Source organism: Eucalyptus grandis, chromosome 11 (assembly GCF_016545825.1).
Source record: "Eucalyptus grandis isolate ANBG69807.140 chromosome 11, ASM1654582v1, whole genome shotgun sequence".
NCBI lineage: Eukaryota > Viridiplantae > Streptophyta > Magnoliopsida > Myrtales > Myrtaceae > Eucalyptus > Eucalyptus grandis.
The window spans coordinates 27,652,711-27,667,086 of NC_052622.1; the positions used below are offsets into that span (position 1 = coordinate 27,652,711).

A 14,376-nucleotide genomic window follows, 5' to 3' on the forward strand; every position below is an offset into this window, starting at 1 on the left:
TTAAACTCTATGTTACTTACAGTGGCATGCCTTCCTCCTCTTGGGAGAAGCAGTTCTAAGCGCTAATCACATCTTGAACAGGTTGCCGCACTCTAAGTTGTCCATGACACCTTATAAGATATGGCATAAGCGCCTTTGTAGATATGATACTCTTAAGACTTGGGGCTGTATTGCTTATGTAAATATACCTAAGAAACCAAAGGTGGGATCTAGAACTATTACTTGTGTATATCTAGGTAGTGCAGAAGATAGTGTTGCAAATAGGTTTTTAGTTCTATCTACTAACATAGAGATAAAATCTAGAGATGCGATATTCTTCGAAAACAAGTTTCTTAGATATCAAGGCTTGAATGTTTATGGATCTACGGATATGATTTCAGAATATCCCGTAGAATCAAGAAATAGGCTCTTCCGACACTAATTCCACACGGTTGGCTATTGAACCAATTCCAGAAGAGTATCTACAAGAGAGAGAATTCCCAAAAGTTTTGGTGAGGACTTTGTTGCTTACCATCTTGAGGATGATCCATTCTCCTATCAGGAAGCAATGAGATCTAGGGAATCTCTATTGTGGGCAGAAGCCATAGATGATTAAATGAGCTCTCTGCTGCAGAATCACACTTGGCAGCTAGTAAATTTGCCAAAAGGGGCTAAAGCTATAGGTGTAAATGGGTGTTGAAGAAGAAACTGAATTGTGATGGATCAATAGCCAGATACAAAGCACGTTTAGTAGCTAAAGGCTAAAAACAACAGAGTGGAATAGACTATTTTGATTTCTATTCACCTGTGTGTCATCTATCAACTATAAGAATTCTTCTTGCTTTGGCATCTATTGAACACTTTGTAGTGCATCAAATGGATGTAAAAACAGCTTTCTTAAATGGGGATTTAAATGAGGAAATTTACATAGAACAACCGGAAGGATATGTCATGAAAGGTCTTGAGGACAAAGTTTGTAAATTAAATAAATCACTATATGGTCTTAAACAAGCACCTAAGATGTGGCATCTTAAATTTGATGAAGTGGTAAAGAGCTATAGCTTTCAGTCTAGTTATTCAGATAAATGCCTTTACCATCGTTCTATGTCAAATAAGATAGTCATCATTTGCTTGTATGTTGATGACATGTTAATTCTTGGTTCCGATCATTCTGTAGTGAGTGACGTGAAAGCTACTTTAGCTAAAGAATTTGACATGAAAGATCTTGGTATTGCTAATATCATTCTTGGCATGAAAGTAAGCTTTGAACAGACAAGTCATCTCCTTAGCCGGACTCATTATATTGAGCAGCTACTTTCTACTTGGGGATACGATAAGTGTAAACCGAGTGAGACACCATGTGATTATAATAATAGACTGAGTCCTAATGAAGGGACCAGCGTCGATCAGTTAAAGTACTCGAAACGGATTGGTAGTCTCATGTATGCTATGAGTTGCACTAGACTTGACATAGCCTTTACAGTTGGTATGCTGAGTCGTTTTACTAGTAATCCTAGTAAAGAGCATTGGGATGCCCTTAATAGGCTAATGAGATACCTTAAAGGTACTAAAGATTATGCACTTTATTATTCTGGTTATCCTCCAATTGTGGATGGATATTCTGATGCCTCATGGTGCTCAGATATTGGAAATAGTAAGTCAACTAGTGGGTATGTATTCACTTTGGGTGGAGCTGCTATTACTTGGAAATCCAAACGACAGACTTGTATTGCATTGTCGTCTATGGAATCAGAACTTTTTGCTTTAGCCTCAGCCGGTGAAGAGGTAGAGTGGATAAAGAATCTGATTATGGATATTCCTTTGACTCGGCTAAAGATTAATTCTTTAAGCCTATTCGTGATAATCGAGCACTGTCCAAGTCGTCAAGAATTCTCTCTTTAATTCAAAGAGAAGACATGTGAGACGAGACATGCATTGTTGAATTATCTGAGAGAACAAGGGGTTATCACCTTGATCGATGTGAGATCGAAGGATAACATAGCCGATACTCTCACCAAAGGTATGCCTAAAGATCGATTATTCAAAACAGGGGGAACCGGGGTTAAAGACTATATAGGCAAGTCTTAACTACCATTTACTTACCTTCTAATTGTGTGTTTTGAATTATCAAATCTTTCTTTATTGGTTACAATGATAAGCACAGTTTATATGTTTCATCGATGTTCACAGTTGCTGATTAATTTGAAGAGGGTGAGTTGTCTCATTCCAAATTTGATGAAGATGACTTTAACCTAATTCAAATGTTCTATCTAGGAAAATTGTGTCATTCCAAACTTGATGATACAATTCAACTAGATTGGACTATCCTTTTGGTTAAATGATCTCATTCCAAACTTGATGCTAGATTATTTGACTTTAAGGAATCAGTAATTATGACATTCCAAATTGAAACATAGAAACAATTGTTTACATAAGAAGCCTATTTATCTTGTTCTTAATTGAAACTTGATATTACATGACTAGGTTATTGTAAGTGACTTGACTATTGGTCTTGTTCTTGAAACTAGACAATAGTTATTCTCCTACAAATAAACTTAAGTTGATGGCTCTTTGTAAATCACATTGTTTAGGTCTTGTTCATATTAATTAAACTGGCTTGATGCTTATGACATGATATTATGATGCTTTATGACATCAATATATGTTCTTCTCCGCCTGACGGAATGGTGCTAAGTTTTTATTCAAATGATTGAATTCATGATAATATGAAATTCATATTTGACATTCTACAAGGGATGGCAGAGATGGAGGAGAGCTTAATGAGTGGGATCTGACGGGATGACTTACTTGATGAATGAATATATATCATTTAAAGCGTGTAGGGGACTTGACAGTTTACCTGCTATTGCCTATTTTGATGAAGTCCATTTACTTGAGACTTGCATTTTGCTATTTCTATTTTGTGGACATTATTATGCTTGTTTCTTATATTTGTAAGGCCTTAGACTATTTTGACTCGGCCTACTTATACTTGATTAATATGCATATATTGGTTGTGAACTGAATCTGAAATTTATTTTGGGATTTGGATTTTTAATCTCAGAACAGATTCATGATAAGAATGATTCACTTATTTAGTGTGCACATGATGATTTAGTTTAATACTTTCCTGCTGGAATACTCTTTGACCAATCCGAGTTGATTGTCTTGGACTGAATGTGGATGATTCATGTTTGTATGAACATTACACTGACTACCTTATTGGATTGTGCCGTATGGTGAACATAGGAGGAGATTGTTGGATATATTATTAATATAGTCCAAAATAATATGTTCACATACAAGCCCAATAGGTAAAAGCATGGTTATTTGCGTCCATATGGGCCGAAGCTTCAATAACGTGCATATAAAAACTCTAGGGTTTCCCGCCTGTTTGGAGGTAACACTGTTGAGCGTTCCAAACTTGACATCTCTTGGTGTAATACTTCAAGCAACTATCTTTTCTCTCTCAAACCTATTACCTTCAACAGTTTCAACTCTTCATAACCCTTTTATTTATTTCAAAACACACTCTAAGGAAATGCATCTACTGGGAATACTAGATTGGTACAACTTGATTCACTTAAATTACTTCCAACTGACTTATAAATCCGACAGTTCTTAAGGTAAAGCCTAAATACTTCAAACAGAATAACGTGGGCACCGGATCCAGAAGACCAAATACTTCAAATAGACGCGTCTTAAGTTGAGCTGCCAGTGCGGTAGAGTCGCGCACAGTTATAAGCTGAGCAAAAGGACTGGAGCCCTACGAGCAGCATGTACAAGAGGATGGCCAGAAGAGCCAGAATCTTCCAGAACCTGTGGTTGGACATCCTCATCAACATTCGGACCTTTGTATTCCACGAATCATTGTAGACCTTCCTGACGCTCGTGATCATCTCACCCGCTTGGATATTGCTGGTTGATTTGATGGACTTGATTGCACCGTTGAAGATTGACGCGACGTCATTGTCTTTCATGCGGCTTATGAGGATGTTACTGTCCCTAAGCAACTTCACATCCTCCATGGTGTTGATAAGCCCGCTCATCAGTTCCACATAGCGTGCAAATATGAGGGAGTTGGACATGGCCGTCGCTTCATATGCCACTAGATTACAAATGATAACCTCAGTGTTCACGCCCACTTGGATGACGGGCAAGTGTAACATGGCTTTGCTCTCATCGAATTGAATGTCCATGATAGTCTCGGTCAGGCAGAATTTTATCCCGGCTTTAGCAAGATTAGAAGCTCTAGGAATCAAGGTATTATCTGCTACTGGAGCTTCTTGTAGAAAGTTTGAAAGAGCATTCGTTAGGTCAGAGAGCGGTAGGGCAAGCAAATGTTTTGCCATCTCGGCAAAAGATTGGACTACAGGTAAGTTCAAGTTCTTGACCGCTCCAAGAACTTTAGGCCCATAGCTGTCGCAGAGTCTTTTAATGTGAGTCAAGGTACTGGAACCGGTTTCCTTGGTCGCAGTAACAGTTTTTGTCGAAACAACTTCTTCATGAATGACAATCCTGGATTCGTCTCCTTGGGGCACGACCATGTGGGGCACGATCATGTGATACAGAAGATCCAATAGATGTGCATGTTCCAAAGCTGGAGCGAGCAAATACGTATTTATCTTCTTGATCGGTGAGAGCGCCTTGCAAAATGCTACCAATATCTGGGGAAAGATGTCATTGACGAAGCGCCTTTGTTCATCATCGTCCAGAGTGGAGAGCTTTAACATCTCCTCCATAAAGAAGAAGGGGATTTGATTCTCCAGCATTAGCACATCCCTGAGAATGGCATCCTCGGCTGGTTTCCGCCCTATGGGATTGGCCAAGTTCTGCGGCCACTCTGAGGACTTGAGGGTTGTCTTGCCAATGCTGTGGCGGCAGAGAAAATCGAACAGGAAGGAAGAATCGACCGCCATGATCCACGCTAACTGGATAGCATTCAGTTCCAAAAACATACGGTAACAAGCGCGGACTTTCTGGTCTAGCTCAGAGAGTTTGCCGGTGAGACCAGAGAAGTTCCCGTGCTTGGTTTCCTTGAAAAACCGGCGGGTCGCGTCCAACTTGACTCCCTCCATTGCTCGGACCTCAGGCCGGAGATGGTGGCACGGTCCTAGGCCAACCATTTGAGGGGCGTAAGCTTCTGGTGCGACGGAGCTCAGCGATTTGGGCACTTGAAACACATTCACGTTGGCAGCCACGTTCTCTTCGAGCTGCCAATGGAAGGTGTCTTTGATGTTTTTGAACCATGCATCTCGTTCTGCGTAAGAGGACATCACGACGGAATCGCGCGCAACGGTTTCACAATGCTGTTGATGGTGTATATGGCTTGACTCTATAAATCGCGAGTGTATTGTTCTGAAGCATCTCCAGTCTTCCTTTATATAGGGAAGGAAATAGGCGGGCTATTACGAGACGCCAATCACGTGTCGAAAATCACTGGACCTACCTCGGCTCCAGTGTAAACGCGGACGTGTGTGTCCGCATATGCTAGAGGGGATCAGGGGAGGTGTAAACTGGTGATGACTCATCCAAAATATATTTTCAAGACGTTGACATAAACTTTGCCCCCATTCTACTATGCCGTCCTTAAACTTTAACCTTGTTCAATATAATCATTAAATTTCCGATAAATATTTAATTTAGTCTCAAGACTATATGAAACAAAATTTTAGGAACCACATTAATAAGTTAAAAGTTCGAAGTACGATTTTGTACATTGAGCTCAAGTTCAAGAACGACATGAAACAAATCAAAAATTCAGAAATTATATGGCATATTAAGCCAAAATTCAAGGACCACTTATGTCATTCTCCCTATTTTTTTCCCTCTCTTTTAAACTACTGCCATTGCTAAATTTCTAATATCCATTGATAATTGTTTCTCTATAGCTGTCCTGTCGTGTTTGATGAGTTACAATTTATGCATGCTAAATTATTAAGAGGTCCATAAACATTCCCTAATGGCCGTTGCTTGAAGTACACCTGTAATAAGTCTTTGGACATAAGCCATAGTTACACTAATACCAGTGCACACCCTAATTTTGCATCACATGCTTTGGGATCATTTACACTTGACCGTTTAAACATAAAAGTTTAGGCTTCGTCCCATAATTCGAAGCCAAACGGTAATATTTAAACATTATCAGATTATTAAAAGTGTGAACATTAACCGGCCATACTTCAAAGACTAACACTAGAAATTTCATTTTCAATGTGACAACATATCCTAATAGATCTCTTGGAAATTTGGGGCTAGGCCTAGAGTCAAAATTGAGATGTACAATGATCGGCAAAGCAATAACATTTTCTTGATACTTTCTTTATTACCTTGAGGTAGTTCATCACGTTTTTCTCTCTTTCGCTCCACAAGTTAATTCGCCAAGTTCACCTTTTTTTTTTTAATCACCATTTCCATTTTTCAAAAAGTAAGAAAAGTCGGCTATTGGAGAGCCAAAAGACAAACAAATGTAGATATAACTTTCAAAGTTAGGTATAGAGAATTATTTAATCACTGTGCAAGTCCATGACAAATTGATATAACAAAAGAAGGTCACCACCTAAACAATCGCCAAAGAAGACAGTCGAAAGACCAAACCGTATGCACGAGCTTCTATTAAATTGTGAACACGTTCTATCATGTAGAGAATACAATTGAAAATATATAGATACGAGTACAATAGAAACACCTTTACAAAAGAAGATTGATTGAATTTAAACATGCATCATTATTTAGCATTGAACTATGATTGACGTGATTGAATATGAGTTAAAAACAAAACAAGAAACCTACCATTTACATTCGTAAGCTGTATCATTACGTCTCCTTCCCATAAAATAAACTAATTTATGCTTAATCACGTAATTCCTTTTTAGTTAAGTAAATTTTCTGTCACTACAAATTTGTAAAGGTGTTTCTATTGTACTCGTATCTATATATTTTGAGATGACAAGTCATTTTCTTAGCAGAAAAAAAAATGATTTATTCTCATATTTGCAACGAGACAAACTATTACTTTAAAAGGTCAAGAACGTACATTCCAATGATTAAAACTACTTGCTTACACCAATTCATGTACGTTATATAAAGTATAAAGTATTTCTATTAATGTGAATCTATTTTCCATAAAAATATTAAATGAAATTGACGTTTTGATACCCGAGCAAGGTGCACAGCACGGCCTTATCTCTAGTGAGTCCAGAAGGAATCAACTCTAACCAGGCGGCATTTACCAGATTCATCATACCTTTATGGCCTCTTTTCCATTTCGTGCGAGGATAGGTTATGATTTACAATTTTGGTTTGTTCTTCACAATTCGATCGTCAGTCTAAAACGAGAGACCTCGATTTATTTACCTTTTTCATCTTTTTTTGGGAGGCTTTTTCAAGAGAACGTGAGAGAAAAAAGCTACAAAGGGCCTGCTTGCTAATCGGCTGATTATCGGCTATCTCTATTCTTTTATTTCCCAGACAAAAAAACATAACAGAAATCCATTTGGTACCTTCAACTAATTTTTCTACTCTCGAGAATAAATTTGTTCATAAAATAGATTTGGAACAAAGACAAGAAGGCCAACAACTGACTAGAGGAGGAAAAAGAAGTAAAGAGAAGAAGAAAAAAAAATCTCATAAAATTATAAAAAATTAAAAGAAATTCTACAATATAAAAAAATGAGAATCATACCAAACGTATTTATGTTATTTTTCGCATTTATATTATTTTTCTATTCTGGGAATATAAATTTTATACAGTTACCAAACATATTCGAATACTTAAAAACTAGTTTAGGAAATAAAAAAATTATTTTTAAAAAGAAATTATTCTCGAGAACGGAATGGTTGCCAATAGGCTCAAAGTATTTCCTCACATTTGCTTATCAAGATATCTTTCAAGATACTCACCCTGCGGTGGACGAGTTGGTTTGTGCTTTGACCCCTCATCCGACAGAGTAGATGTTCGAAACTTCTCGCTGAGTTAGTCCGTGCTTTGACCCCTCATCCGGGAGGGTAGAGGTTCGAAACTTTTCACCCCCATTGCGCGACTTAAATGGGGTGCCATGGGAGGTGGGTCCTGCGCTAGTGCCCCTAAATTTACGTCGCCGGCTCTGGCTATACATCAATTCCTAGGTCATCAAAAATATTCTATATATATATCTTTCAAGATTTTAATCTTATTGAATTTTATTGAGAATACTACTTCAACATAAGAGCTGTCATGTAAATTCTTAAAATATTATGGTTAGTTTGTTTTGTGGAAAATGAACAATTTGAAAAATATCTTCCTAAAAATGATTATTTATATCACTTGAAATAATAAGTAATAAAAAAAAATTCCTTTATTGACAATAATTTAGTTGGCTATTGAAGAGCTGAAAGACAAACAAACGTAGATACAAAGTTTCAAAGTTAGGTGTAGAGAATTTTTTAACCGCTGGGCAAGTCCATGACAAATGGATATAACAAAGAGAAGGTCACCACCTAAACAATCGCCAAAAAAGACAGTCGAAAGACGAAATCGTTTGCATAAACATCTATTAATTCTTGTGAACACGTTCTATCATGTAGAGAATAAAATTGAAAATATATAGATACGGGTACAATAGAAACACCATTACAAAGGATGATTGATTGAATTTAAATATGCACCATTTCTTAGCATTGAACTATGATTGACGTGATAGAATATGATTTAAAAGAGCAAAACAAGAAACCTACCGTTTTTTTCTCTTTCAGACCACAAGTAACTTCACCACGTTCACCTTTTTTTTTCTTTTCAATTTATCACCATTTCCATTTTTCAGAAAGTAAGAAAAGCCGACAGAGCGAAAAGACAAACAAACATAGATACAAGTTTCAAAGTTAGGTATAGAGAATTTTTTAATCCCTGTGCAAGTCCATGACAAATGGATATAACAAAAAGAAGGTCGCTACCTAAACAACTGCCAAAGAAGACAGTCGAAAGACCAAACCGTTTGCACGAACATCTATTTATTCTTGTGAACATGTTCTATCATGTAGAGAATAAAATTGAAAATATATAGATACGAGTACGATAGAAACACCTTTACAAAAGAAGATTGATTGAATTTAAATATGCATTATTACTTGGCAATGAAGTATGATTGATATGATAGAATATGATTTATGGTGCGTTTGGGAACCACTTCCCAAAGCCCCTTTGAAGCATGAAGATACTTGGGCAAATGCCAGCCCGTTTGGCAAACAATTTTGAGCCCTCATTCCCTAAATGCCAGCATTGTGAAGCGAAAGCCCAAGGCGAGGAGGATCCGCCTTGGGCTTTCGGCTTTTTCGGCATGCCCACACGGGCACTATTCATAAATTTTTTTTTCCAAAATTCCTCACGAATTTTTTGTTTTTCCGGTTCTTGCCCTTGTGTCGCAACTGTTCATCTTCTCCGGGGGGTTCGGTTTTGGCTAATTGCAAGCGGCCGGCGACTGCTAGAGGGACGCCGGCGATCATCGAGGGGTGGCGTGACCGACGCCGGAGGTGGCGCGACCGAGGGAGGGCTGGGTCGCCGCAACCCAGATCTGGGGCGGCAGGCGGTCTTCTTCTTCCGCGAGCGGTCGCCGGCGACCGTCGCCCACAACCGACGCTAAGGGTGGTGCGACCGCCGCAACCCACAAGAAGGTCCGGGTCACAACGACCCAGATTTGGGCGGCAAGGTCACAGGAGGACCTTGCCGCCCCCGATCTGGGTAGCGCGACCTCGCTACCCCCGGATCTGGGTTGCGGCGGCGTCGCGACCTCCCGCGACCTCGCCGCCCCCAGATCCGAGGCGGCGAGGTCCTCCCGTGACCTCGCTACCCCCAGATCCAGCGTCGCCGGAGGTCGCGACGGTGTCACGCGACCTCGCTGCCCTAGATCCGTCGCGCAGGTCGCCGGCGGCCACCGCCCTTTGGTCAATTTTTTTTCATTTTTCTTTTGATAATTTTTTTTTACCACAAAGATCCTTTGTAAATGTAATTCCCCAAACGCTATTTTGCTCAAAATACTTTACAAAGAGCTTTCAAAGTACAATTTACCAAACACGGTTGCATTTTGGAAAACACCTTTAACTCAAAAGTATTTACATTTTCCTAAAGACTTTCCCCAAAAGTGGTTCCCAAACGCACCCTTAAAAGAGGAAAATAAGGAACCTACGATTTACATTTGTAAGCTTTATTATTACGTCTTATTCTCAAAGAATAAACCAATTTTTTGTTTAACCACGTGACTCGTTTTTAGTTAAGTAAATTTTCTGTCATTACAAAATGCGCTGATAATGACATTTTGAGATGGCAAGTCATTTTCTTGGCTGAAAAAAAAATGATTTTTCTCATATTTGTAATGAGACAAAGTTTAAATTTAAAAGGTCAAGAACGTACATTCCAATGATTAAAACTACTTGCTACACCAATTTATGTGCGTATAATGACTATAAAGTATTTCTATCAATGTGAATCTGTTTTCCATTAAAATATTAAATGAAATTGACGTTTTGATACCCAGCAAGGTGCGCAACACGGGTTTATCTCTAGTGTGTAAAGTTTAGAAGGAATCGACTCTTTCAAAAGTGGGCAGCATTTACAAGCTTCATCATATCTTTATGGCCTCTTTTCCGAGGATAGTTTATGATTTGATTTGTTTTTCCCAATTCGGTTGTCATAGTCTAAAACGAGAGACTTAGATTTCTTTACCTTTTCATCTTTTTTGTGGGGTATTTTCAGGAGGACGTGAGAGAAAAAAAGCCGCAAAGGGCCTGCAGGTGATAATCAGCCAATTCTTGACTATTTATGTTCTTTTGTTCAAGGAACAAAAGAAAAAACAGAAATTTATTTGATAATGTTAGTTAATTTCTTTTACTCTTGGGAGCAAATCTATTCATGGGAATATATTTAAAATAGAATCAAGAATGCTAGCAATAGACTAAAGGAGGAAAAAAAGAAAAGAAAAATCTCAAAAATTATTAAAAATTAAATTAAGTTCTACAACACCAAAAAAAAAAAAAAATTGAAAGTTGTATCAAGCACATTTCTATTCTTTTTCTATTTTAGGAATATAAATTTTATATAGTTACTAAACATACTCGAATGCTCAAAAACTCACTTGAGAAATAAAATCATAAAAAAATATTTTTGAGTAGAAATTATTCTCGGGAAATAGAATGATTACCAAATAGGCCCAAAGTGTTTCCTCACATTTTGCGTATCAAGATATCTTTCAAGATTTTCATCTTATCAAATTTTATCGAGGATAGTGCTTCAAAATAAGAGCTGTCATGTAAATTCATAAACTATTATGGTCAGTTTGTTTTGCAAAAATGAAAATTTTGAAAAATATTTTCCCGATCACTTAAAATAATAAGTAATAAAAAAAAAATGTTTCCTTTATTGTCAATAATTTATATCTAAACAATTTCATGGATAATGAAAAAAATTATTCAATCATTTTTCTAAACGATGCAAGAGTTTAAAAAATTATTTTAAAAATTTTCTTTTATCGCAAAATAAACAAAGTCTAAATAGTAAATTTACAAAAGTTGGTAAGCTAGTAGATGGACAAATAGAATGATCCTACGTCCTACCAAACTGAAGAAAAAAGGACAAAACTAAGTAAGTTGAGAGTTGAGACTGAATTAATATTTTAGAAAGTCGGAAGCAAAATCAATCTTTTGGGAAGATGGGACAAATTGGTAGAAAAAGATGGCAAAGCCAAGTTAGTTGAGAGTCGATGCCGACCAAAACGAGATTCATGTGAATTTGACTATATATTAGAGATATGGTCCCATTGAGTATTAGATCAATGTGGAAGTGGAGTATTATATTAAAAAGAGATGGGAAAATTTTAAATAAGGATCCGAAGTAAAACCATTTTCCTTAAAAAAGATCCAAAATAGACATTATCTTAAATAAAAACCCAAAGTAGCTAACTTAGAATGCTTTTGGCAATAGTAACAAATTTTATTCTTTTGTTCCCAAGAGTGGATTTAGAATAAAAATCCATTTAATAAAAATTTTGTCCTAAGAACAAATTTATTCTTGAGAATAGATTTAGAGCAGAATCAAAGAGTAAAAACAAGTTATTTCTTTGTTTTCGGAAACAATTCCATAATCAAGCAAACCTAAATTTACTCATTCTCTTTTCTCTTCTTATTTTCTTCTTGTTCTCCTCACTTCTCTCTTCTTCTTCGACCATCGGTGCTGTCGACCGCTACCGTTGCCACTATCCACCACCACCAATCACCAACGACCGATTCGGTGAGGTTCAGTGAGCTCGCTGGAGACTTGCCTGGCCAAAGTGAGGTCCGGCGAGCTTGTCGGAGGCTCGCTTGGCCACCAATGAGACAAGGCCAGTGGTAAGGCCGAGCCTTTCCAGTGGTTAGGCGAGCCTCGCTCGAGCCTCCCCCAACCATCGACGAACCTCACCCTAAAAATGCTAGTATGAACACCTAGAGGAGGGTGAATAGGTGTGAAAAAAAAAATTCGCAAAGAACAGTAGAAATATTTTTCTTCTGAAATTAAGTCTGAAGAATAACAGACTTTTGAAATTGAGTCTGAAGAGCAGCAGACTTTGAGCAAGATCAGACTTTAGCAGTTAAATAGAACTACAAACAAAATAAATGAGTTTACGAAAGAGAATAAGAACACAAGATTTATAATGGCTCGGCTTAGATTAAGTTTACGTCCACTCTCCCACGTTAACAACCTTCTAGCTAGATTCCACTATGCAATCAACAAGAGATTACAACTTTGAGTACAAACACTTAGTAGTAGATCATACTATATCACTAAGTCACTCTTTTGGTATTTCTCTCACGATCACAAACATTTAAGCTCACCAAAGACAAGTGTATGATCGAAGGTCGCTCATACTTTGAAATTATAAATTCTACGCTCCGTCTCTTACTTGTTAATTGGTCCTTGATCTCCTTAAATACTCCTCCACTTCCAAACTAACTGTTGGACAGTATCTCAAGGATCGTCTTCCAATTTACCCATTTGATAGATCTGTATCTAAAAGATTTGGTAGCCGTTAAGTGACAAAAATGGAATCTCAAAGTGATTCTGATCGCCCATACAAACAGAATTTTGGTTTCCATAAGTAGAGCTTCTCCGTATAAAAAGTTCTTGTCTTCAAGATCCAATCGTCAATTAATTAGATTGAGTCAATCAAATCAATTTAGATGTAGAATCCAAACCAAATCACTAGCCGTTATATGTTTGGGGCTTGTGTTACGTTCTGTCAAGTTATTTCGTTCTGAATCTACTCATTCTGAATTTGCTACGTTCTGATATAAAGTTTAAGAGTGTTCTGTCTGAAGTGAAGTCTGAGTGTCTTCTGAAGTGAAGTCTGAGTGTCTTCAGACTGAAGTGAAGTCTAAGTGTCTTCCGTCTGAAATAGACTTTACAATGTGGACGTCAGTCTAAACATATTTAGCCTTCAGATTTGGACACAATCTAAATAGGTTCAGCTTCAGCATAGAATCTGTCTTATGGTTCTTCATTCACATTCAGTTTGGAATTTGTCAGAATAGGCAGACTTCTAATGTAGAACAGATTTTGACACTAAAGTCTGGCAATCTTTAGACTTTGACACGGAAGTCTGAAAATCTTCAAGATATACTTTGGACATGTGTTACGTTCAGTCTTCTAGCCGTCTTCAGACTTTGACAATATCCTTTATTCGTTCTATCATATGCATAGTCTATTACTCAACCATCAAATATGTTAGTAGTCTTTGATTTATTTTGTCATCTTCAAAACATCATAAGAGATTTCCTAACACACCTAATGTTGGCGAGGCTTGACTCGACGAGGCGTGGCCTCGTTGGGGGCCAACGACGCTGAAGAAGAAGAGAAAGAAAAATAAAAAGAAAAGAAGAAAAAAAGTAATAAAATTATAAAAAAAAAATTAAAAGAAAATGATTTGGATCATAAATCTTGATGATAGTACCAAACACAATTATATTCCAAGAATAGAAATTTTGGGTAGTTACCAAACGCTTTCAAATGTTTAGAAATTATTCCCGATAACATAATAAAAAAGAATAATTTCTGATTAGAAATTATATCCGGAAACAAAACGGTTACTAAATGCATCCTTAGTTTCAAATAAGGACCTAAAGTTCCAATCTTATTCATAGCCAAGAGTATTTTTGTCAAAGAACATATTTTTCTTTGATCTTTTTTTTCTTCCTTACGCCTCCTCCTTCGCTCTAAATTAGGCTCCCCACCAACAAGCTCGTGAGTTTCACGTTGTCATGTGGACTATCGTTGATCTTAGTGACGAGAAGTCGAATTAGAGTTATTTGTTGCTAGTCGCCTTCTCAAACAATAAAGTCCTCAATTCCTCAAGATGCATTAGATCTTGGCTTTCTCGTGCTCAATCTAACGCTTGA

At 37.3% G+C, this 14,376-nt stretch overlaps 1 protein-coding gene across 1 annotated transcript; it reads right to left on the reverse strand.

Moving 5' to 3' along the window:
• Positions 1-3,680: 3,680 nt before the first annotated feature.
• LOC120289862 (putative UPF0481 protein At3g02645) lies at positions 3,681-5,255 on the reverse strand. Its single transcript, XM_039305242.1, has one exon. The coding sequence runs from the start codon at positions 5,253-5,255 to the stop codon at positions 3,681-3,683; it is 1,575 nt and encodes a 524-aa protein (XP_039161176.1).
• Positions 5,256-14,376: the final 9,121 nt, after the last annotated feature.

Coding starts and splice junctions, on each gene's coding strand:
- LOC120289862 (XM_039305242.1), bottom strand. CDS start 5,255: ATGTCCTCTTACGCAGAACGAGATGCATGGTTCAAAAACATCAAAGAC.